The sequence below is a fragment of the Eublepharis macularius genome, chromosome 1 (assembly GCF_028583425.1).
Source record: "Eublepharis macularius isolate TG4126 chromosome 1, MPM_Emac_v1.0, whole genome shotgun sequence".
Lineage (NCBI taxonomy): Eukaryota > Metazoa > Chordata > Lepidosauria > Squamata > Eublepharidae > Eublepharis > Eublepharis macularius.
This window is the reverse complement of record NC_072790.1, coordinates 148,192,778-148,215,884: the sequence shown is the minus strand read 5'-3', so window position 1 is coordinate 148,215,884 and position 23,107 is coordinate 148,192,778. Positions and strand designations below refer to the sequence as shown.

General features: G+C 44.7%; 1 protein-coding gene across 1 annotated transcript in view; it reads left to right on the top strand.

Annotated features, from left to right (window-relative positions):
• The window catches only part of PCNX2 (pecanex 2), a 328,170-nt gene that overhangs the window by 290,049 nt on the left and 15,014 nt on the right, over nt 1-23,107 (top strand). Inside the window, exons 29-32 of the mRNA XM_054980165.1 lie at nt 15,399-15,543; nt 16,488-16,718; nt 19,989-20,263; nt 21,619-21,800. Of these exons, the coding sequence (XP_054836140.1) occupies nt 15,399-15,543; nt 16,488-16,718; nt 19,989-20,263; nt 21,619-21,800 (833 nt within the window). The remainder of the gene's footprint in view (nt 1-15,398; nt 15,544-16,487; nt 16,719-19,988; nt 20,264-21,618; nt 21,801-23,107) is intronic.

The window sequence follows — 23,107 nt, the reverse complement described above, 5'->3', positions numbered from 1 at the left end:
CCAGCTATGATGGACCTCTCTTCACTCTCCCACTCTGAGGCAGATTTTCCTACCAAAATCAAAGTTTACTCTCTCTGGCTGAGCAGCCGCATGTAGTGTGTCTCTGTTTTTAGTTTAAAGTTCTTTTGTCCCATCCTGAGAAGCAGTCATATTTTTTGGCTTTTTAGCCCAGCCCAGAAACTTGATAGGGGAGAAGCAAGAGCCCTCTTTCTTCTTTATATGAAATGGCACTGGAGGCTGAGTAACTCACAAAAGAAACAGCAACATTATTGAACAGGAAGGGATGGAATATGGGTAGGCAGGGAATAAAATGCTGAGGTAAAATTTGTAGGTAGAACAAAATACTTTAAAATTAATAGTCACAATAGTATGCTTGCAGTTTAGTTTCAATATTTACAATCCGTAAGAGTGAGAGGTTTGTAGTTTCATATTCAGATTAAAGCAACAATATTTCTCCACAGATTTCCCTTTATAACTTAGGTGTCCCAATGTTAGTTCAACACAGTTTTTCCCTTTATAACAGACACAGGTCCTCCTTTGAACCAAAACTCCCTTTCTATGCAGTGGGCAGGAATTCTTTTTCTTCAGAAGACATAACCCTGCTCGCTTGACTGAATGGGAGTCTCCACTTACTACCCACTCTTCCAAAAATACACCCCAGTTCTATCTTGGCATTGCAAATGGGTTTTAACTAGTGCTGGCTTTTCCACTTAAGCTCCTTAACTGAAAAGTCTTCCTTAATGACAAGGTTATTACAATAAGGGCAAGCATTCACTTTTTCCTCACTTCAGAGGGGTAGCAGTCTGACCTTCCTCGTCAGACTCCACACTCTCAATTCCAAACTCCCAACTGAACTCGAAATCCTAATTGAACCGAAAAATCCTGTCAGTGCCAACTGTCATTCTGACAAGCCAATTAGAAAGAAGGGGGACAGCCTGTCAATCAATCTCCCTTCCAGGCGGTTATTAACTCCTTCCCTTCCACTTTCTGAGTGCTGCACTTAGGAAAACTTTCCTTTTAAAGTTAATTCCATCACACCAGCATATCAGCCAAAACTGATAAAAGGAGTTTTGTGGCTGTCAGGTCTGTTGTCCATGGTCCCTCCATCTTTGTGATTTATTGCCATCATCTCCTGTATGTGTCTGTTTTTCACATAAGCTGTCCAGCTCCTGGGAAGGCTGAGCTCTTATCTGAGATGGCTCACCACAGTGGCCTTGGGACATTTCCATCCTACTCTCCCACTGACTGTACCCAGCTGGTTGGGCACCAAGGGTCAGGGGCTTACGTAGAGGGACTGAAACTTTGTAGCAAGCCCTCTCAACCTACACCCCAGAGAGATGGCTACCGGGTTTACACCGATGGAGTCGTTCGACCTGGGAGAGGAGGTGGAGGGCCGTTCCAATCAACCACCTGGGTCTCTGGACCTGATACCACCGGGAGGAAGGATGTGGGCAGATTTAGGTGCGATCCCCAGGAATGGGGTTTCCCAACTGACGTGGACTTCCCTGCCTACCCCGAGACAATGGGCCCCTAGGCCAAGAGAAGAGAAGGAGCGGCACAGAGGGACTCGGTTTGCACGCTAATCTGCAGGGATGGGACTCAGCAGCAGCCTAGACCCCCAACTCTCTGCTATATCCGAAACTCAGTCGGGGCGAGAAATGGGGGGGGGATTATGCCTGGGAGTCACTCCAAACTTCTACAGCGGCACTTCACCCGGCAATGCTCAGCGACGCTCCCGCTCTCTGGTGGGATGAGATGGTCGGGTGCTACGTGGAAGTGCCGGGGCTGCAGGAGAGCAAGACAGCCACTGCCCACATGCCACCCAGAACAAGTTGGGGACCATCGCAAGGGCTCCTACGGTGGGAACATGTGGACATGGAGGTGGGAGCCCCCATCTTGACGGAAGGCATGGTGCAGCATGAGGGGGACCGTTTGGATGTCCTCATGGAACAAGTCCAAATCATGCGCTATGATATGTTAGCAGTAACTGGCCTTACCCAAGGATGGACGGACAGGGCCCATGGACTGCAACAACCCTTAGCACCCCTGGGGATCAGGTGCCTGGGACTGCACCCTGGGGATCAGGTGCCTGGGACTGCACCACACCTGCTGGCCCATCAATCTCCCTGGATGCAGCGCAATCTGCGCTGCGGGATGTACAAATACTACAACTTGCCAGTGAAATCAATGAGGAGTCTCAGGAGGGTAGCTCATCGGGATCGAGTGACTACCAGGACGCCTCTGGGACTCCCGTTGGAGCGGGCACCACCCGAAACTCAGGGGACCCAACCGAATTAGACTTCTCAGTTGAGGAGTGGAAACAAGTGTGGAGAATGCAACTTGCCTGGGCAATGGCCCAAGCTGCAGGGGGGAAGAACTTTGGGCTGTACAGGCCGAGGAAGCACGTTATGCCGCTCTGGAAGCCCAAGTGACGGTGATGAGAGGGGAGTTAGTGCAAGCGGCGCAACTCATGGAGATCATGATGGCCCAGCTGACAGGACTGCCTGCACCACCAACTGAAGAGGCTCCACCTGCCCCGCCACTGCCGCCTCAACCTGTTCCAGCGACCGCCTGGTCAACTGCTACTGAGGCCGGGCCCACTTGCCCTCCAGCAGCACCTGCAACCTCCAGTGGGAGGCGAGCAGCAGGGCCTAGACAGAGACCACTGGTTGTGCCAGCACCTGGGCCTGGACCCTACCCAGAACCGCCGAGGAGCCGTCGGGTAGAAACAGCTGTTCTGACTCTACCACGGCCACACCCGCCAGTGCCTCCGAGAAACCTACGCCAAAGGACTCCAATTGCACCCCCTCCTCCGGTGCCTCAGCTAGACCCGTATGCTCCCTCAGTCGGAGGAGTTCCACTGTCCAGGGCTAGAGACCAGACCGTAATTCCTCCTCCCCTATGTGGGGCTACCCAGCTCCCCCCGCAGCTCCTGTCAGTGCTTATCCAGATACATGAGCGAGGGCTATGGAAATCCCAATGGGCTGGGTAAAACTGGAAGCCACCTTTGACGGGGAGCCGCAAAAGCTAGGCTTCTTCAAAGTACAGGCTCTGCAATTCTTCAATGAGTGGGGCCACCTATTCCCCTCTGAACAGAGCCGCATCATCCATCTGGGATCCAGACTAGAGGGAATGGCAGCAGAGTGGTATGTGACTCTCCACGATACCAGAGCCCCAAAGCTGTTCGACCTGCAAGCCTTCCTTGCTGCCTTACGAGCCCAATATGAAGACCCGATGGAAGGGGAGAGGGCTTGCACTAGACTATGGGCCATTCGGCAGGGTTCCTGGCCAGTGAGGGACTACACCGCCGAGTTTCGCCAACTCGCCACCAAGTGCCCGAGCTATCACGAGGAAGTTAAAATAGAACTGTTTCGAAATGGCTTAAATCCTGAGCTTCTGGATTGGGCCCTGATGCAAGACGACCCGTCAACACTCCTAGGCTGGATTCAACTGGTGTGCAAGGTTGAAAACTGCACCCAGGTAGTCCGCCTGGTGAAGCAGCACCAGCTCGTGGGATCGAGGCAAGCTCCCGGCTTGTCTACCCGCTCCCGAGCAGCATCCGGAGGACCTGGCCCCGGCCGGGAAATAAGGGACATTCGTTGGTGGCAGGGTCTATGCCTGCAATGTGGAAATAGTGGACATTTCACCACCCAGTGTCCCCTCAAGGCCCCTCCTGACAGAGGGGCCCCATGACCCACGCCAGCACCGCGAGCCCCAAAGGCTGAATGCAAGACTCCACCCCAGTGCAGGAAGCAGGATACCAGGCTGAAAGCAGAAGAGCTACCAGTTGAACATAGTTACTTCCCTCAAGAAGGTGAGATGTCCACGCAGTCAGGAAACGTGGAGGACCTGCTGTAAGAGTGCCCCAGTGGCAGGTCAATAAAGAGTCCACCCTTCCCAAGGTGAGGGAAAGGGGGGCCATACTGTTCATGCCGGTAATTCTCATAAACCCAAAAAGGGGGACTCATGTGTGGGTACAAGCCCTCATAGACTCGGGGTGTTCCCGCGATATCATATCACCCGCCTTAGTAAATGGACTAGGCTTAAAAACCCACGAGCTAGAAGACCCAATTGTTTTCGAGCAAATGGATGGGTCAAGCATGAGCCCTGCCCCCTATGAAACAGAGCCGGTACCAACCGGGATGGGGAAGCACTGAGAAGCCCGCCCCTACATAGTCCGTAATGCAGCCAAATGCCCCTTAATACTGGGTAGCCGCTAGCTCGGGGATCACAACCCCTACATCAAATGGTTGGAGGGGGTTGTCATATTCAAAGGAAATCAGTGTAGTGCGCATGCGTGGATGAAGGACTGGGGCAGGGCGGTGCCTTCCCCTTTAGACATCGTCTTACTAACCGAGGAGGAGGAGAAGGCCATCCCCCGCGAGTGTCAGACTGTGGCTTACTAAAAGTTGCAATCCAGCCTATCTCTTGCAATTAGACATGAGTCCATTGGTTCCAAAAGATTTTACTGAATATAAACAACCATTATAGTCCACTAACCAAGATGCAATATCTTGGCTGGTACACGAGTATTGTTACGAATGACAGGCAAAAGCTAAGGTACAGAATAGCATAGCCCTGCAAGTCCCAACCTCCCCCCATAGTTCTCAAAACAAACGGCTTGAAGCTGAGAGAGTGAAACTTTCCCAAGGCTGGAAAGGTTGTAGTCATAACATTCCTCTTCTTTGAGATAACTGTTACTGGACTGCTTGTCACCTGCAAAAGAAGAGCTTAAAACACTGACAGGATTAAAATGGAGTCTCTTTGGTTAGATCACATAAGGAACATAGTCAGACCTGACAGCGAGTACAGGGACCTCAACCTAGCTTTCATCGAAAAGGAGGCGGATGAACTCCCCTCCCACCGCAACACTGACTGCGCTATCGAACTAATTCCTGGAGAGAAACTGCCTAAAGGCAAACTCTGCTGAGCGCCAGGAGCTGAGAAAGTTCATAGACAAAAATTTGGAGCGAGGCTTCATTCGGCCAGCTAGTTCCCCGCATGCCGCCCCAGTCCTGTTTGTCAAAAAGAAAGATGGAGGACTGCAATTGTGCACGGACTTTAGAGGTATCAATGCAGTGTCAATGTCAAATGCCTACCCACTCCCCTTAATTCGAGACCTACTCAGAGTAGTGGCTCAAGGCAAAATTTTCTCAAAGTTGGACTTGAAAGATGCCTACTTCCGAGTAAGAATAAGGGAAGGGGATGAGTGGAAAACCGCCTTTAACACTCCCCTAGGACAATTTGAATACCTAGTCATGCCTTTGGGCCTCAAGGGCTCCCCAGCCATGTACATGACGCTCATTCATGAAGTACTACACAAGTACCTGTACAAAGGGGTGGTTGTTTACCTAGATGACATGCTTATTTACACAGAGGACAGGAAGTCACATATTGAACTAGTCCAGAAAGTGCTAAGCGCCTTAATAAAGCATAAGCTGCCTGTAAAGTTATCTAAGTGCGAGTTCCACAAAAAAGAGTTAGATTATCTGGGTCACCGCATCTCTAACCAAGGGCTAAAAATGGACCCTGCTAAAATCCAGGCACTGGAGGGGTGAGAAGCGCCCCAAACAAGGAGACAACTACAATCTTTTCTGGGGTTTGCCAACTTCTATTGGTCATTTATAGAAAACTTTGCCCAAATAGCTCTGCCCTTAACAGACTTACTTAAAACCAAGGGCAAGGGAGTGCAAGAGAAAAAGCCACAAGCCAGATTACAGTGGACCATGGAGTGTCAGCAAGCGTTCGAGACACTAAAAGGCAAATTTGTCTCGGAGCTGGTGCTACAGCACTCAGACGAGAACCGCAAATTCATTGTGCAAGTCGATGCAAGTGACACAGCGGTGGGCGGAGTGTTATTACAACCGGATGAGGAAGGCAAGTTGCGCCCCTGTGCCTACCTGTCCAAAAAGTTTTCTGATGCAGAACACAACTGGAGCGTGTGGGGAAAGGAAGCTTTCGCTGTTAAACTCGCCCTCACTACTTGGAGGCAATGGCTAGAGGGGGCCAGGAACCCATTTGAGGTCTGGATGGATCATAAAAACCTAGAAGCTCTCCGCACCCCCGAAAACTGAATGCTAAACAACTCCGCTGGGCCGAATTCTTCTCCAAGTTTAACTTCATGCTCCATTACCTCCCAGGGCAGGCCAACTTCCTAGCAGACGCGATCTCACGCATGCCCCAGCATGACAGCCAGTGAGAGGAAATCATTGACACAGTGTTTTCACCCGCCCAACTGGGAGGGGCTGTGACAACCCACAGCAAAGTGGTACAGCTGCAACTCAACAAAGAACCTAATCTCTCAGAGTGGAAGGGGTGGGTAAAAGAAGAGGTGGAAAAGGAAAGGCGCACTCAAAAGTGAGCTCACACAAACAGAGGCGGGTGAGTGGTACAAAGGCAGTAAATTCTATATACCACCCAGTCTATGAAAGGAAATTCTCCAGCAATGCCACGACGCCAAATTATCTGGTCACTTCGGCTACCTTAAAACCCTCCACCTAGTACAGCGCCAGTTCTGGTAGCCCAACATGAGATGAGACGTCTCTCAATACATGTCCTCCTGCCCAGTTTGCATAATGGGAAAATCCAGGAGGGGGAAACCCCCAGGTCTACTCCAACCACTAGAAACCCCCTCCAGACCATGGGCGGTGATCTCTATGGATTTCATCACCGACCTACCACCCTCTAAGGGGTGCACGTGTATATTGGTAGTGGTGGACCTGTTTTCCAAACAAGCACACTTAATCCTTTGTACTATGATTCCCACTGCCAAAAAACTGGCTAAATTGTTCATGAAGCATGTAGTAAGGCTCCACTCTTTCCCCCTCAAGGTAATCTCCGACCGGGGCGTACAATTTGTTGCCAACTTCTGGTGGGATCTCCTCCAAGTTGCAGGCATTGAACAAGGATTAAGCTCCACTCATCATCCACAGACAGACGGACAAACTGAACGCACTAATCAGGTGCTGGAACAGTTTTTGCGCTGCTATATCAACTATCAGCAGGACAACTGGACAGACTTTATCCATTTTGCCGAATATACATACAACAATGCAGTGCACAGTTCTACAGGGACCTCTCCCTTTAAAATAGTACATGGATACGAGGGACAAGCCCTGCCGTTTGCCACAAAACCAGAATCTCATAAGGCAAGGGACCTAGGAGAATGGTGGTCCTCCTTAACAACTCAGTGGGATGTCATCCAGGAGACCTTAAAGAAAGCCAAAGAGAATTACAAGAAATATGCAGATCGACATCGCACAGAACAATGGAACCTGCAACCTGGAGACCGAGTTTATGTCTCCACTAAAAAATTCAGAAGTGAGCAACCATGCAAAAAACTAGGACTCAAATACATGGGTCCCTTCCCAGTCAAAAGAGTGACCAACGACATGACAGTAGAACTCGAACTTCCCAAAAATCTACACCAAATGCACTCAACCTTTCATTTTAGTCTTTTAAAGAAAGCTCCCCCACCCGATGAGTGGCACCCAGAGAAAGAAATTCCACATCCTACCCTACTTGATGGCCAAGTCCACTATGAAGTAGAAGAGATTCTAGACTCCAAATGGAAAAACAAAAAAACTCTACTACTTAATCAGGTGGAAAGACATTGACGAAAGCTTCCGGGAGTGGGTCTAACACTCCTATGTTAACGCTCCCCACCTTACAGCCAACTTCCACAAGAAATTCCCCAACAAGCCAGGGCCGGGGTGTGTGAAAGGGGGGCCTTTGGGGGGGCAGAAATGTCAGGTCTGTTGTCCATCTTTGTGATTTATTGCAATCATCTCCTGTGTGTGTCTGTTTTTCACATAAGCTGTCTAGCTCCTGGGAAGGCTGAGCTCTTATCTGAGATGGCTCACCACAGCGGCCTTGGGACAGTTCCATCCTACTCTCCCACTGACTGTACCTAGCTGGTTGGGCACCAAGGGTCGGGGGCTTACGTAGAGGGACTGAAACTTTGTAGCAAGCACTCCATACGTCATTCTCAACAAAGGACCTGTGTACAGCCAGATGCTTTTACTTGCCTCTGTGTAACCTATGGACATATATATGCTGAAGCTATGATATCTCATTAAAGAACCTTAACTCAAGAGAGCTTGGATTTCTTGTTGCAAGGGATGGGAGTCAACTTCAACGTATCCTGTTCTCCATAGACTGACAGTGGCATGGAAGAGACCTGATTCTCTGACCCTAGGCCAGAATCTAGCAGCATCCTCAACTATGAACCTACACCTTCAGAAGGAGTGCAACCCCCTCTACGACAGGCTTAATCCTTGAGTATCAATTGTCATTGACCAACAATATCTCAGTCTTGTCTGAATTGAGCTTCAGTTTGTTGACCCTCATTGGTCCCTTTACCTTCTCCACGAATGCAAACCAGGAAATCTTCAATTCCTAAGCCACATGCAAGAGAAGAAGAGTGGATGGTCATATGCCCACGGATTTACTATAATTTATCATTAAGTCTGATGGCAACCATTTTTTGAGAAGAAATGGTATGGGTTCAATGTTAATGAACTTTGGTGAATTAGTATGGAAAGTGTTGATGGTACACACCATTCTATATCATGAAGAATTACAGTTCATTGTGCATCTAAAAAATGTTAATTTTGGAGATTAGACACTTTCATATATAAAGTGACCTGGGCCAAAGTCCAAGTCAAGCAGTATCTAGCTTGAGAGAGAAACATGTAACATAACCCAAGTCCCTTTTAATTTTTCTGGACAGTGATCAGGGTCATGGACCTACGGTTGCCAGGCCCCCTTACCTTCCTGGTGGGAAGTGGGGGACCCAGCACTCACCTTTACAAAGTGTGGCAAAATTGCGCAGGCCATGGAAATGCTTCCGTGCTTCATGCTAGGCTGATTATTAAAGAATCAGCCCATTTGGGGCCCAAATCAGCCTGGTGCAAAGCAAGGGAGTACTCCTGTGGCTTGTGCAATGACACCACTCCTTGAAGTGATGTCATCATGCCACACCAAGAGCATTCCCCCAGGAGACCTGTTCCTGCACCTTTCCCCTCCTCCGGCCAGGTGAGTGGTGGCAGGGGGCAGAGGCAACCCTACTTGGACATTATGAGTTGGATTCTAGCTCTCACAAATATATTTTGAAATAATTGCTATATCTCTATAATTGGAACAAAAGATCAGTAAACAGCAAAGTACCTCCCGAAAATCCTTCTCGATCCCCACCATGCAACTGAGCCTGGCTTACCTGGAACCATGCAACTGGGCCATAGAGGAGAGACTGCTGGGGGGGGCAAAGGTAGGTGGGGAGGAGAAAAAAAGCAGAGACTGCTGGGGGGCAAAGGTGGGTAGGAAGGAGAAAAAGAAGCAGGAAAAGGGTTAGAGGCTATGGGGGGGGGGACAAGGAAAGGAAAAAAGCACATGATGGGCAAGGGAAAAATGAGATGCCCTCCACAAGTCGTTGCAGGTCCCCCTCTTGTACCTATAGAATTCAGGATCTTTTGGACAGATGGAAGGAATTCATCAAGGGTAGATTTTCCCTGCCTTCCCCCAGCAGCTCTCTATGCACCCTGTCAAGACTTTGCTGAGTGTGGTGGGGGCCTCCTGAACAAAATGGCAACTGCAGGAGGAAGGAATCAGGCAAACTTTCTCCATCTCCTTTGTACCAGCAGAGCAAGCTTGGAATGCTGCACACTGTTTTGTTCAGACCAGAGACTTTCGGGGGTAGCAAGTGAATGTGGAAAGCGCTGCTTCTACAAAAATGTTTTTGTTCATTTTGCAAGCATTAGGATTCAGAATGATGTGTGATATGAGCCCAGCACATGTGTGTTTACATGCTCATGTCATTTCCACTGGAAAAGGGATGGATGGGCTGCATATGCTCTAATGCGCTTTGTGGAGGGAGGCAGAGGTTCAATTCTGATCTTTACCACATTAAGGACATTGATGTTGGGGTCATCTGTGAATTAGTTCCATGCTTTGCAGCTAGACCAGATATCAGGAAATGCAATAATATGTGATTATGCAAGGTATTCCCTTTAGCACATAATGTTATGTAGGGTTTAGCAAACAACAAGTAAGTTCAGTCTTGGACCTTTTGTGTAACTTTCCTCATGTTGACAGTGTTCATTAAGGTGTCATTACCACAATAACACAAAATTAATGTTTAGAGAGTAATACTGAGTTGTATACAATTATATCAAATGTGAAGTTTACATTATATATGTAAGCTACCAATTTGCATTCATTTACACATAAATTGTGTAATCAATTAATCAGATGATTTCAACGGCAACCTACAGTGGTAAATACTCTTGTGCAATGTATGTAAATAACATTTCAGTTACCTGTCAGGGTAAATGGCAGTGGGCGGGAGCCAAACATTATCTTTCAAATTATGCAATATGTATTCTAAATAAGAGTATTATCTCAGAAAGTACATATAAACCTGCACCTATGCAGCCGGTTATATGCCTCAGGGCGAAGCTACAAGTGACGAATGACACTTGAACGGCAAGTGTATTTCTCCCTGTTCACTTGCGCTCCACTCAATCCACTTGCCGTTCAAGTGTCATTCGTCACTTGTAGCTTGGCCCTCAGATAAATAATCTGAAAAATAAGATAATAGCGTTATGCACTCATGCATTGTTTTATTTATCGTGGATGCAGTATATAAATTAAAAAAGGGCAAAAGATGAATTGTTATTTCTCAGTTGTCCCATGGCGCAGAGTGGTAAGCTGCAGTACTGCAGCCCAAGCTCACGATCTGAGTTCGATCCTGGCAGAAGCTGGGTTCAGGTAGCTGTCTCAAGGTTGACTCAGCCTTCCATCCTTCTGAGGTCGGTAAATTGAGTACCCAGGTTCCTGGGGGTAAAGTGTAGATGACTGGGGAAGGCAATGGCAAACCACCCCGTAAAAAGTCTGCCAAGAAAATGTCCTGATGTGACGTCCCCCCATGAGTCAGTAATGACTCGGTGCTTGCACAGGGGACTACCTTTACCTTTTACCTATAGTTAGTGACTGTTTCTCAGTTGGTATAGTTAGTGACTATGTGAGCCATGAAAGAAGTGCAAAATCCCCCTTTGTCACTATGTTGGCTTTAGGTTGCTGGTGTCTCAGCAACCTAACCCAGCCTGTCACCTGCAATGATGATAACAACACTGCCCTACCATATAAGGTAGCTGTTAGGATTTCTGAGAATGTAGGTCTGAAGTGTTCTGAATACTCTATGCTGATGGATACAGCCTATGTATAATTAATTAAAACACCTTAATCCCCCATGTCCAACATTCTTCTACTGTACATGGTGTGGTTATTGTACATGTATGAGTATTGTACATGTATGGGTACTGTACAACACCCATAATGCACATGAGATCCTACTGCATGCAGAGAAAGAGTAAGGTGAACATATTCATCTAGCTCCATCCCTTCTGGGATTTTCTCTCTTTTTCTTCCTGGAGATTTGCTGTAATCTTCCATCAAATTTCAAGAAATGTTTGAGTCCCAGGAGCAAAGAGAAAACACTCTCCCTCCCACCAAGTTCAGTGATCACTGTGATTCTCTAGTTTAGTACAATATAGATGCCATCCTGGAGAATTTAAACTGAACGAGCATCATATTTAGTCCCTCATTTTAAAGTCACAGGCAGGGACCTGCAAGGGACTTGCAGGAGGAGGGGATATTTCCCTGCCTCCACTATTTTCCCCATTATTTCCCTTTTCCCTTCTCTTAAAGCCCCCATAGCCACTCCCCCTTTTCTGCCTCCTTATTTCCTTCCCACTCACCAACCGAACTACCTAAATTTGTCTGTCTCCCATTTTCAGCTTCACGCCCCCCCCCGTGAAGGGGGGGTTAAACCATCACCCCTATGCAAACACAGAAGCATATATGAACCACTATGCAGCATGAATTGTTATATTTAATGTTTTTAAATGTTTTTTAAATGTATTATTTAATGTTTTTAAATGTTTTTAAACATGTTTGTATTTGTTATCCGCCCTGAGCCTGCGAAAGCGGGGAGGGCTGAATATAAATATAATAAATTAAATTAAATTAAATTAAATTATTATTTATTTACTTAATTTTTTTTCACAATAGGGGCCCAAAGCAGTTTACATCATTCTTTTCGCCTTTATTTTATCCACACAACAACTCTGAGCAGGGACAGACTGGAACTGGAAAACCCTGGAAAAGGGCTGTTCCTCAGCCTGCCCTGGCCCCACCCTGCGAGGGAGGGAGGGAGGGAGGGAGAGAGAGAGGAAAAGGCAGTCTGCATGACCTTGCCTCACCCTCCTAAAGTGTGGAGGAAGGTGGGGAGGAAGGAAGAGGCAGACTGCCTAACCAATTGACTGGGCTCCACCACCCTCGTCAAGGGCTGGATCTAGGGTTCCTGGCACCCGGGACAACCCAAGTCTGGCCGCCCTTGTGTGTGCACACTGCGCATACACACTCCTGGCACTGCATGATGGCATCACTTCGTGACATCATCATGCAGGGTGGACGTGCCACCAGCAGAGCGGTGGCAGCGCCGGCGGCCGGGAGGCCGACCATGCCACCTGCCTGCCCGGCTGAGGGGGCAGCCAGCTTGCCACACACTCCGTCCTGTGGGGCAGGCGAATGGTGCGGCCGGCCTCCCAGCCCTCCATGCCACTCACTTGCCCAGCAGGGCAGGGAGCGCGCAGCAAGTTGGCCACCCCCTCAGCCAGGCAGGCGATTGGCACGGAGGGCTGGGAGGCCACCTGCACCATTCGCCTGCCTAGCAGGACAGGGAGCATGTGACAAGCTGGCCGCCCCCTCAGCAGGGCAGGCGAGTGGCATGGGCGGCCTCCCAGCTCTCCATGCCATTCACCTGCCCGGCTGAGGGGGCGGCCAGCTTGCCACGTGCTCCCTGTCCTGCTGGGCAGGTGAATGGTGCAGGTGGCCACTCAGCCATCCATGCTGCCACCGCTGCGCTCCTAGCAGCTGGCAGCTGTGCTCAGCACCCCCTCTTTGGCGGTGCCAGGGGCAGGCTACCCCCCCTGCCCCTCCTCGATCCGTCCCTGCCCTCGTATTGCACAGGGCTCAGGCAGACTGGGTGCCATCTCTGCCTCCACAAGGCTCAGGGAGGCTGGATAATTTTCCAAGATGGCTCTCAAGCAGAAACACACATGGGCAAGGAAGCTACTGGCCAGAGGCACATTCCCAAATGCAAGCTCAACCCAGAGGAAGCCCAAGAGAACCATTCATTGCTGCTGTGAATGCAGAGGCATGGAGGGCTTTTTGAGGGCTAAAAAAAAGTAATTGAAACATTGTAGCACTATAGCACACAGCAGAGAAAATGGGCTCCTGTGAGCATCTAACAGAAGGAAAATGATGCTGATGTAGATGGGAACTTTGAAAATGTGTACCTTCCTGTCTAGACAGCATGGTAATGTGCTAGGATAGTGTTCTTTCAGAAATGATAGTAGTAAACCAGATTTGAGAGACAGCATTCCAGGGACAGGGAGAATCTGGGAAGTGGATGATTGGAGGATGACTATGTGGATACCTAAAACGGTGCTCCAGTTTGGGAGGAAGGGCAGGGAAAAATGTCTCAGTGGAAACAGTCATAGAGGACTGGCAAGTCTCTCAGGCTCAAACCATAATAAAGCATCTGGTTTAAACCTTAGCATATTACACCAATATTGGTATCTAAGTAACCCCATATCTAAATAGAGGCAAAATAGTTTTAGAAGCACTGTGTCATACAGCATAAAGAGCTGCAGTACAAAGAAACAATTCAACCTACTGCCAAATAGATGTACCCAGGATTGCAGTCCAAGTCAGGCAGAATGAATGCATCTAAAGGAGCTTTCTGAATTGTGGCCACAACAGCTAAAGCAGACTTTCTAGCACATGTACATGAAAAGAAAGAAAAGCAGACTAAGATGGAGGAGGAAAAGTCCTAAAGGAAACTTTGAGAAAGTTAATCTCTTTATAATCTTCAAACCAATGCGCATTAAACCTACACATTAAACCAAGGGGTTGCAACAGATGTGCTGAGCACTAGGGGAAAAAAGAAATGCAGGCAGTTCTAAACACCTTCTGCATACTAATAACGTGCATAGTTTGTTTTACTTTCATAAGCTGATCTCACTATAGTACACTGAAAGACATAAAATATTTAAAATAACAGGGCTACAGAATTGTTTCTTACTATTTTATTTCTAATGTTAATCTCCTTTGCAGAGGCAACAGATTGCTATTAGGAAGTGCTGAATGTATACATTTAGGCATTCTCCTGTAAACATCTGTAATAAGCAGAATTATCCCAAGCCATAGTGAGCACAAGTGAAATAAAAACCTTTATCCCAAAATTCTGTTGCTGCAACTGATGGCTTGTAACACTATTGCTGTGGTGATTTTTAATAATGTGTTATATTGAAGAAGAGCGCATTTTGAGAATCTGTGTTCCTTTTATTTGCCATTTAGTTTTCTTGGAAACGTGATACAGTAAAAAGAAGATTCATAATGTATTGAAGCTGAATATTGTCTGGGCACTTTCTTAAATGGCATTCTGTTCTTTAAAAACACATTTTTCCTACTGAGTAATTTTGTATGTTTCACTAAATGGACAGATCACACATACTCAATAGAAACCTTACATGATAATAAAAATGTTCAACATTCTAATGTGTCACTCTGGACACAATCAAAAATATGCTCTTGTTAAAATGGTAAAACCATGTCAGGTAGATTAAGGAACATCCTGTGGGGTAAAACATGCACCGAAGACTAATTCTGGTTTCCTGAAAAGCATGACCTGGTTTCCTGAAAAACGTGCTTCAGGGCTACTGCATAGTAAACCTTGAACTCCATGTTAACATCTGTTCTTAAGGTCTGAGAGGATTTGGGTAGAAGTGCAACAGTAGATGCTAGCGTCTCATTAAGTCCTTACAGAAGATTGTGCAAGGATTTTTTGGGGAGGGGGGGTTGATTTGCTTAAATTTGTTCCAAAATAAAAAAAAAATTGAGCAGCAGATTCACATTAAAGGAGGTTTAACCAAAGGAATTCCACCAGCATAAGGGCATCACCAGTCTAGTATAATGTATTTCTACCACTGGAAAATTGTGCTTTGCTGGCACATGGGGGTTTTCAGACCAATTTTGTGCTACCCAGCAATTGTAACAGGATTGCAGTACTCAAGTTCATTGATTTCAGGGGGAAAAATTGATTAAAGTGATGGGACTTAAAGTATTTAATTTTGATTGATTCATGCCCTAAGCAACTATTTTGTACTTCTACTCTCTTATGCCTCTCCTTCCACACTCAGCAAAGTACACTTGAAATAAGCAGCATGTAATCCCCTTTAACTGGATCCTGGACCAGTAACAGGGGAATAAAATAATTGTATTCAATAGGCCTAATGGGAAACAGATCTGCAGGTAACTAGTGATATATCTTTCAGCTTAGATTCCTTCCTATATGGACTCCATGCCTTGTTCAAAGGAGATTTTCGACTAACATCAAGAGATGAATGGGTATTTGCAGATATGGACTTATTGCACAAAGTTGTTGCTCCTGCAATCAGAATGTCCTTGAAACTTCATCAGGCAAGTTATTCATCTTTATATACTTTCCTACCATAGCAACACTGCTGGTAGTATTTGATATTTTATAGAGCTAACCTTATACAAAGTTTATAAAGGAAGATCATAACTTTAAAAAAATTACTGAAAGAAAATGAAATTTAAATGAAAGAGCTAATGTGCAGTTGTGGATTTCATCTGAAAAAGTGACTTTACCTTATTAATTTGTTAGGGGCTGGAGTCCTGCATATTTTTTATTAACATATTATAGACATGCAAATTCATCACTTATTTATTCAGCCATCAAATTAATGTACCACCCTTTATATATTAGGAACTAAATTGATATGAGTTAATTATTTAATCCTTTCTTTTCAGATAAACAACCACACTTTGTTCCAGTTCTGGACACACTATAGTTTCTCATCCCTTTTGGTGCAGATTTTGAGATGCAGATGCAGAAGTTTCCAGGAATCATTAGTATCTAACTCTCAAAACATGTCCCTAAAAAGCAGCCATACAATGGCCAGATATGGATATAGGGGCTACAGTGTTGGGGAGAGTTAACTCCTCCCACATAAATATTCAGTTTCCATGATGATAAAATGTCTCCAAGGATGCCATAAGCTCTAGTAAAAACAAAAAAGAAAAATACTGTATTTTGGCCTTCAGAATAGGTGTTCATTCTGTAAACTAATCAGATTTTTCCCAATAGCCATCTGGGGGAAAAAACTTCAGATCTTTTCAGATCCTTTTAAATCCATGAGAACTTTGCCGGTGTCTTCAGTGAGATGTGGATGCTAACTTTTTAGATGCTGAAGGTGATGGCTGCTCTGACCTCCTTACCCCCTTAACTGAAATCAGCAGTCTTCTGACCCACCTCTTGGGGATCAAGATTGGGCATACTGATAGCTTTTGTCTCTTCCCAGAACTCTCTGATCATAGCCATGCCTTTCATTTAATACCAGGACCAGTTCACCTGTCCAGATGAGTATGAGGACCCTGCAATCCTTTATGAGGCAATTCAGTCATTTGAAGAAAAAGTTGTGATTTGCCATGAAGGAGATCCTGCCTGGCGTAGTGCGATCCTCTCGAACAAGGAGGAGCTACTCACTTTGAGGCATGTGGTGGATGAAGGGACAGATGAATACAAAGTCATTATGCTCCACAAAAGCTACTTGAGCTTCAAAGTTATCAAGGTACTCCAGCTAACCTAAATTTAATTGTTTGACTATTATGTCAGTAACGTTTCTTCGTTTAACTTTTTTGCATTTCCCGTCCCAGGAATTCTAAGTGGGCAATAAATCATTTTCAGCATATGTAGTGGAAAAGGAAGTTAGGATTAAATCAAATTAAACATTAAAAACTCAAGCTTTATCATAAGCTTATCTCTGTCTCTGCTCCAAACCAGCTCACATTTCTGTAAGGATAAACCAAAATTCTAGTACAACCATAAGGGATGTTTCATGACATACTTTTGCTTCCCCAAACTTAGTTTATACATGGCAAGCCCAAAGAGGTGCTTTTCATTCATATTCAAGATCAGAATGCTCATTTTGAGATCCATCTGATTCAGCTATTGTACTGCCCCTACGAAATCAGTCATCTTTTCTGAAGTGGGTTTGAGCAGGTCTATTGCCTTTATTTAGTTATATCACTGGAAGATGAGTTTTGTTCATGAGTCTCTAGAGAGTGAGTATGGCCAGCTTCCTGATTTCTTTGTAGTAGTGATGATCTGAGAAAATTTGAAATGAAGCTCTTTAGTTCAAAATGGTTTACCCCAATGCAAGGTTAGTCAGTCTTTTCAAATTCAGACCCAGATTGCATTGGGAAGAGCTCGTTAGGGTGCTCTCTCTTCTTATGTGCTCTCTTTCTCCTCTCTCTCTGCTCCTGCCAGCCTCTCGTCCCTGCCACACCTTCCCTTTCCCTTCATTCAAACATGCATCAGGGTCCGCCTCAACAAAATCTTTCCCCCTTACTGCTTCCACAAAAGCACCTAGAAAAACCACTGCAACAGCAACATTTACCCATATTAAAATAGTTCTCCAGAGCTCCTCAATTCTATAGATTAGGATCAGGAGCCCTAGGAAACATTTCTAACTACTTCTTCTACCTAGGACATGGTTGAAGCAGTGTTTTTCTAGGGGGGAGAATAGGATTGTATTGCTTCAGTGTTACCTAGTAAATTTGTGGGAAGTAAAGGAGTGGCATGAGATCATGAAGGGTATATGTGGGGTTGGCTTTTCATACTTGCATCTTGCACTCAGACAAAAAGCCAGAGGTTTTTCTAGTGATCAAAAAGAAAACTTGCAAAAAGCAAGCATAAATTTGAGGGGAACTATACAGAATTCACCTATCAACACTCTTCAAAGGCAATTTTCCTTGCAATGGGAAGAAAATATATAGAATTTTCTTATATAATTGCTATAGTCTTTTTAAACCTTTAGTACATGGTGCTCAATAACTTACTTCATTCTCACACACAGTATTTTCTTTAAAAAAAAATTAAGTTATTAGTGCAGAACAAGAACAAAAAAAAAGCAAACAATGCTGGTTACAAAACACTATTGGCAAATCTATACATAAGTACCTATAAACGGTTTCCAAATATCTAAAAATAATTCCATAGCCAATTGCCATCTATATGCAATATGTTAAAATGTTGATAAGCTTATAAGGTCTTCAGTCAACTGAATTACAGGAAATGGGTTTTTGACCGATTCCAGACGGCCCTCCCCATCCCGAAACGTCGCGAGTCATCGCGCGGAAAACACGATATTTCGCGTTTTCCGCGCAACGACGCACGACGTTTCGGGATGGGGAAGGTCGTCTGGAATCGGCCTTTGTCTTTCCAGTGTTGTAGTATAAGTCTTTTAACAACTGTAAGGGCACAGAGGGTCAATTTTTGTTGACCATCATTTCGATTCCAAGAGACAGGCAAATAGTTTAACAATACATTAACATCCTCAAGAATAAATGAGTTTTTTAATACAAAATTAATATGACTAATGACTTCCTCTCAAAAGGGCTAAACTATTGAACATGCCCAAAGCATATGCTTAAGAGAGAGATTTTGTGAATTACACCACCAACCTTTAATAAGAAAGCACTGTGGTGTCCAATATATTCTAAACATAATTTTTTGCTGAATAAGTTGCAACTTAAGATCCGTAGCAACAACATGAGAGCCACAGCAGCCTTATCCCATTGCTTTGGCAAAACTGGACGCTCTATTCATCTCTAAGTCTCTGTTTATCATATTTATTATCTGACCTCAAATATTTATATATAAATATTGTATATTGTATAAATATTGTAGGTTTTGTTTTCTATATTGATTCAATAAGAATTTCCAAATGTGGGGGAAATTCTGAAGCACTCAGAGTTGCGGGCCATAATTGACCACCAACAAATGTAGCAATTGTAATATTGCTATTTAACAGAAGTTGGCAATAATATTTAGACCTCAGCTGAAAAATGACAAGAACTCATCATCATTACCTATCCATTGTGCAAAGGTATAAATTCCTTTATCTGTTCAAGTCTTCCATAAGAAAGAGTTCTTCCCAAATTTTAAATTTGGATTTGACCATAATGTTTAGCATGTAAGAATGGGTAAAATGGGTAAAAATTCTCTAGCTGCAGAGACTGTAGGAGGAACAAAATCCATTTTAACATAAGGAGACCCTAATGCATTCCATTTAAAAAGTGGTTCCAAAAAAAGGGGCCCCAAGAAAGCCCAAGATGGATACTCTGGTTGAGGGGAGGGATCCCAATAATCTGTACATGCTAATGGCTGATGATAAGCACTAAGGTCCAGCAGCAGACAGTATTTTCTATTAATTTTAGACATAAACCTAAGTTTCTTGTTTGATCACAATGCATCTATCCAGCAGCATTATTCCTGGCATCATCATTGTTTTCTGTGTGATATGAACAACCCCATTCCAAGCTCAGTCACAGTGCAGTCGAATGCAGAAGAGTTAGGCCTTCTCTGTGCATTGCTAATGTTATGGGCAAGGCCAACCTGGCTCCAAGTCTTGAGCTGTTATGTGTGTATTGGCTCAGGCTCCTCCTTGCCAAGCTTTCCTGATGCTCAAGGAAGGTGTGCCGCATCCTGTCCCCCTAGCTGATGGTCAAAAGAGAGGGATGGGTCAGTCACTATCCCCTATATGTCTACCCCCACGCACTGTACACAAAAGAGAGTGGACAGACTCTCTCTTCTGCCACTGTGACAGACTCTGCCCCTTCGCTCTCTCCTCTCCAAGAGTAGGGGGTGAATGGCATCCAGCCATTTGAATTACCTCAAAGATATTTGGTAATTCATTTAAACTGAGACATGAAGACCCATGTAGTTGTAGTGTAGATTTTAGTTCTGGAATTGTTATTGCCTTGTGGAGTGAGCAACCTGCATAGGCCTTCCATGTGAGAAATGTATACAATTGACTTGTTCATCTGCTTGCGCTTAGGTTAATAAGGAATGTGTCAGAGGTCTCTGGGCAGGACAGCAACAAGAATTAATCTTTTTACGCAATCGTAACCCAGAACGAGGCAGCATTCAGAACAACAAACAAGTTTTGAGAAACCTGATTAACTCTTCATGTGACCAGCCCTTGGGATATCCTATGTATGTTTCTCCTTTAACCACATCATACATGGGGACCCACAGGCAACTGAAGAATGTTTGGGGTGGACCAATTAGCCTGGACAACATCAAAACATGGTTCAGAAACAAGTGGTTTAGGTAAGCACATAGCACATCAGGCTCTGGTGCACCATCTGAGGTCTTCAATCGTATCCTAATTGACTGAATATTTGAAACAATGTGCACATGCTCTCAGGCATCTAAAATATAAGATGGGCATCCCAAAGAAGGCACATGAAATTGCTGTGGAATGTGCAACCTCTGTTATGACTTCATTACCCCAACTTAAGATTTCTGGGTACTTTGGTTGGGTAAGGAAAGGTAGTTCTGTCCTACTGCCCCCCTCCTAATTGGGATCACATTGGCGGTTATATGAACTATGTGATCCTCTTGCTTTGCTGGAAGTCTCCTTATTTATTTGCTGATTTCCTAGAGCTCCCAATTTTATTCTAGTTGTGTTGATTTACTTCAATAGCCCTGGTCAAATGTTAACGTTGACTACTATACTCCATACCTTTGTTGTACTAGGGGACCTGCCAGTTAGGAGATGTTTACTGTGACAAAATATATGCACTTTGTTGTGACCAGTGGAATACTTCTGAACTTTTCATACAACTCACATTTCTTCATACCCAGATGTCCCACCCCTCAAAACTATCCAGTAGTATCCTAGGGGTCTCCTTTCTCCTTCCACCCTACCATTGCACTATTTTGCAGTTAACTAACTTAGCATAGGTTCCACAATGTACAGTAAGCTGTTAGTACTGTTAGTACTTCTACTGATGCTGAATAAAAATTGTCTTTAAAAATAAAAACAGTCCCATTCTATTAAATTAATATTTGAACAACATATACAATTTATTCTAATTGCAGAGAAATTAACGAACATGGAGTTGGGGGCGGGGAGAACTGATAGGCAGAATTATATGGCATATGAGTCTCTAAGAATCTCCTTTGGAAGACTCCATTTGCAACTTGTCCACCATCCAATAGATCCTTCAATACCAGTTTCATATGGATTGTTTTGAAAAGCTGCAGAAAGTGGAAGCAACTCAACCCATCAGAAGATCAAAAAATGAGCAAACTATAAGAGGGGCAATCTACCTCCCTCTTCCACAATGGGCATTAATATCCAGCAGACTAACCCACAGAGAATCCAGATTATAGCACAGCAGGAATGAACTATGTGCATCAGGTCAAAAGTGCAAAGAATGATGTAAATCTCAGCTAACTGATTGTATGATGATGCTTCAGAAATAACATCAGTTTAGGGCATACTACATGTGCAGCCACTTTGATGTTACTTTCCAGAATACACACACATTTTGCCCAAACTGAAGTTCCTAGTGTTTATCTGACAAATATATTTAAAGCAATTACAAAAGGGAAGCTATTATTTTGTACTATGCATGTGCCTGACCCATTTTGGGGCTATATTTGTTTTCAACAATCAGAATGCGGAAAGAATGTAATGCAAGTCACAACAGTGGAGGCAACCTTGATGAAGTTGACAGTAGATGTGGATCATCTTCAAGCAACAATCCAGCTAATAATTCAAGCCAGAACAGCAGCTCCCAGCAGACACAGAACAGTACACCCCAGTTGCAGTCTTCTTTACACATTGCTCAGTTTCCAGGTATTTATGCCAAGATGTCTTATGTCTAGAGCCAGAGTCTGTGCTTCATTTTGATTTAGCCTCTCTGTAAAATTTTATAATGCATTTAGAATTAAAGTAGACATTACAAGAGAAACACAGGAGTTCCAAATCCATGTTCCTGTCACCTCATAATTTTTATTTATTTTCTTTTACTTATACTCTACCTTTCTTCCCAATGGAGACCCAAGATGGCTCACATAGTTCTCCTCTTCTCCATTTATTATCACAACAACCCTGTGAGGAAGGTTGGGCTGAGTGTGTGTGACTGGCCCAAGGTCACCCAGCAAGCTTCCATTGCAGAGTGGGGATTTGAACCTGGATCTCCCAGATCCTAGTCCAACATTCTAACCACTACACAATGTTGGCTCTCAGTCAAGATGAGAGGGTACTTGCAGGGTGAAATTAGTCACCCTTTTCCCTTCTGTAACCCAAGTTCCTTTTGTAAATCCAGAAATAACCTTGGCTCCAGAGAAGAAACATAAAAACAGCCCTGCTGTATCAGACCAATGGTCTATCTTGGCCAGCATCCTGTTTTACAGTGTCCAGGCAGATGGCCCTGGAAAGCCTACAAGCAGGACATGGAGACAAGGGTTCCCTAAATGCTGCTGTCCAGCACCGCTTTTTAGAGGGTTACTGCCTCTAAACACATACAGTGCAGTCCTAAGAACACTTTCCAGGGAGTAAGCTCCATTGTATAGACTTCAGTAGGAATCTGAGTAGACTTGCTTAGGACTGCACTGTTAGTTACTAACCACAGATGGGCCCATCCTCCATGAATTCCATGAAGTAAAATAACACTTGCGTGAAGACTTCCTCTTATCTTTCCTGATTTTACTGGCTTACACTGAACCTAACTGACCAAATTGTTGGATCCTCAACCAATTTGGAAACATCTCTTTGGATCACTTCACCATATGCTTCGATTATTTGGTGTCATCTGAAAGCTTGCCCATTTATGAAAAAAATAACATTAGTACCAATATCAATCCTTCTGGAACTGACTGCTTACTTTCCTCCACTGCAAAATTGTCCATTTGCTCCTACCGTTTGCATCCTGTTGTTTAACCAGTAGCTGATCTCTTTCCCATAGCTGCTAAGTTTTTATTCAGGAGCATTTAGAGAGGAACTTCATCAAAGACTTTTGGGAAGCCCAAAAATATGTATCCTTAATAACCCTTGTCCATATATGTGTAAAAAAACTCCAAAACATGGGTGAGATAAGATTTCCCAGTACATAAGCCATTCACCAATGTACCCACGACAGGTGCTAGGCTAACTGGTCTGTA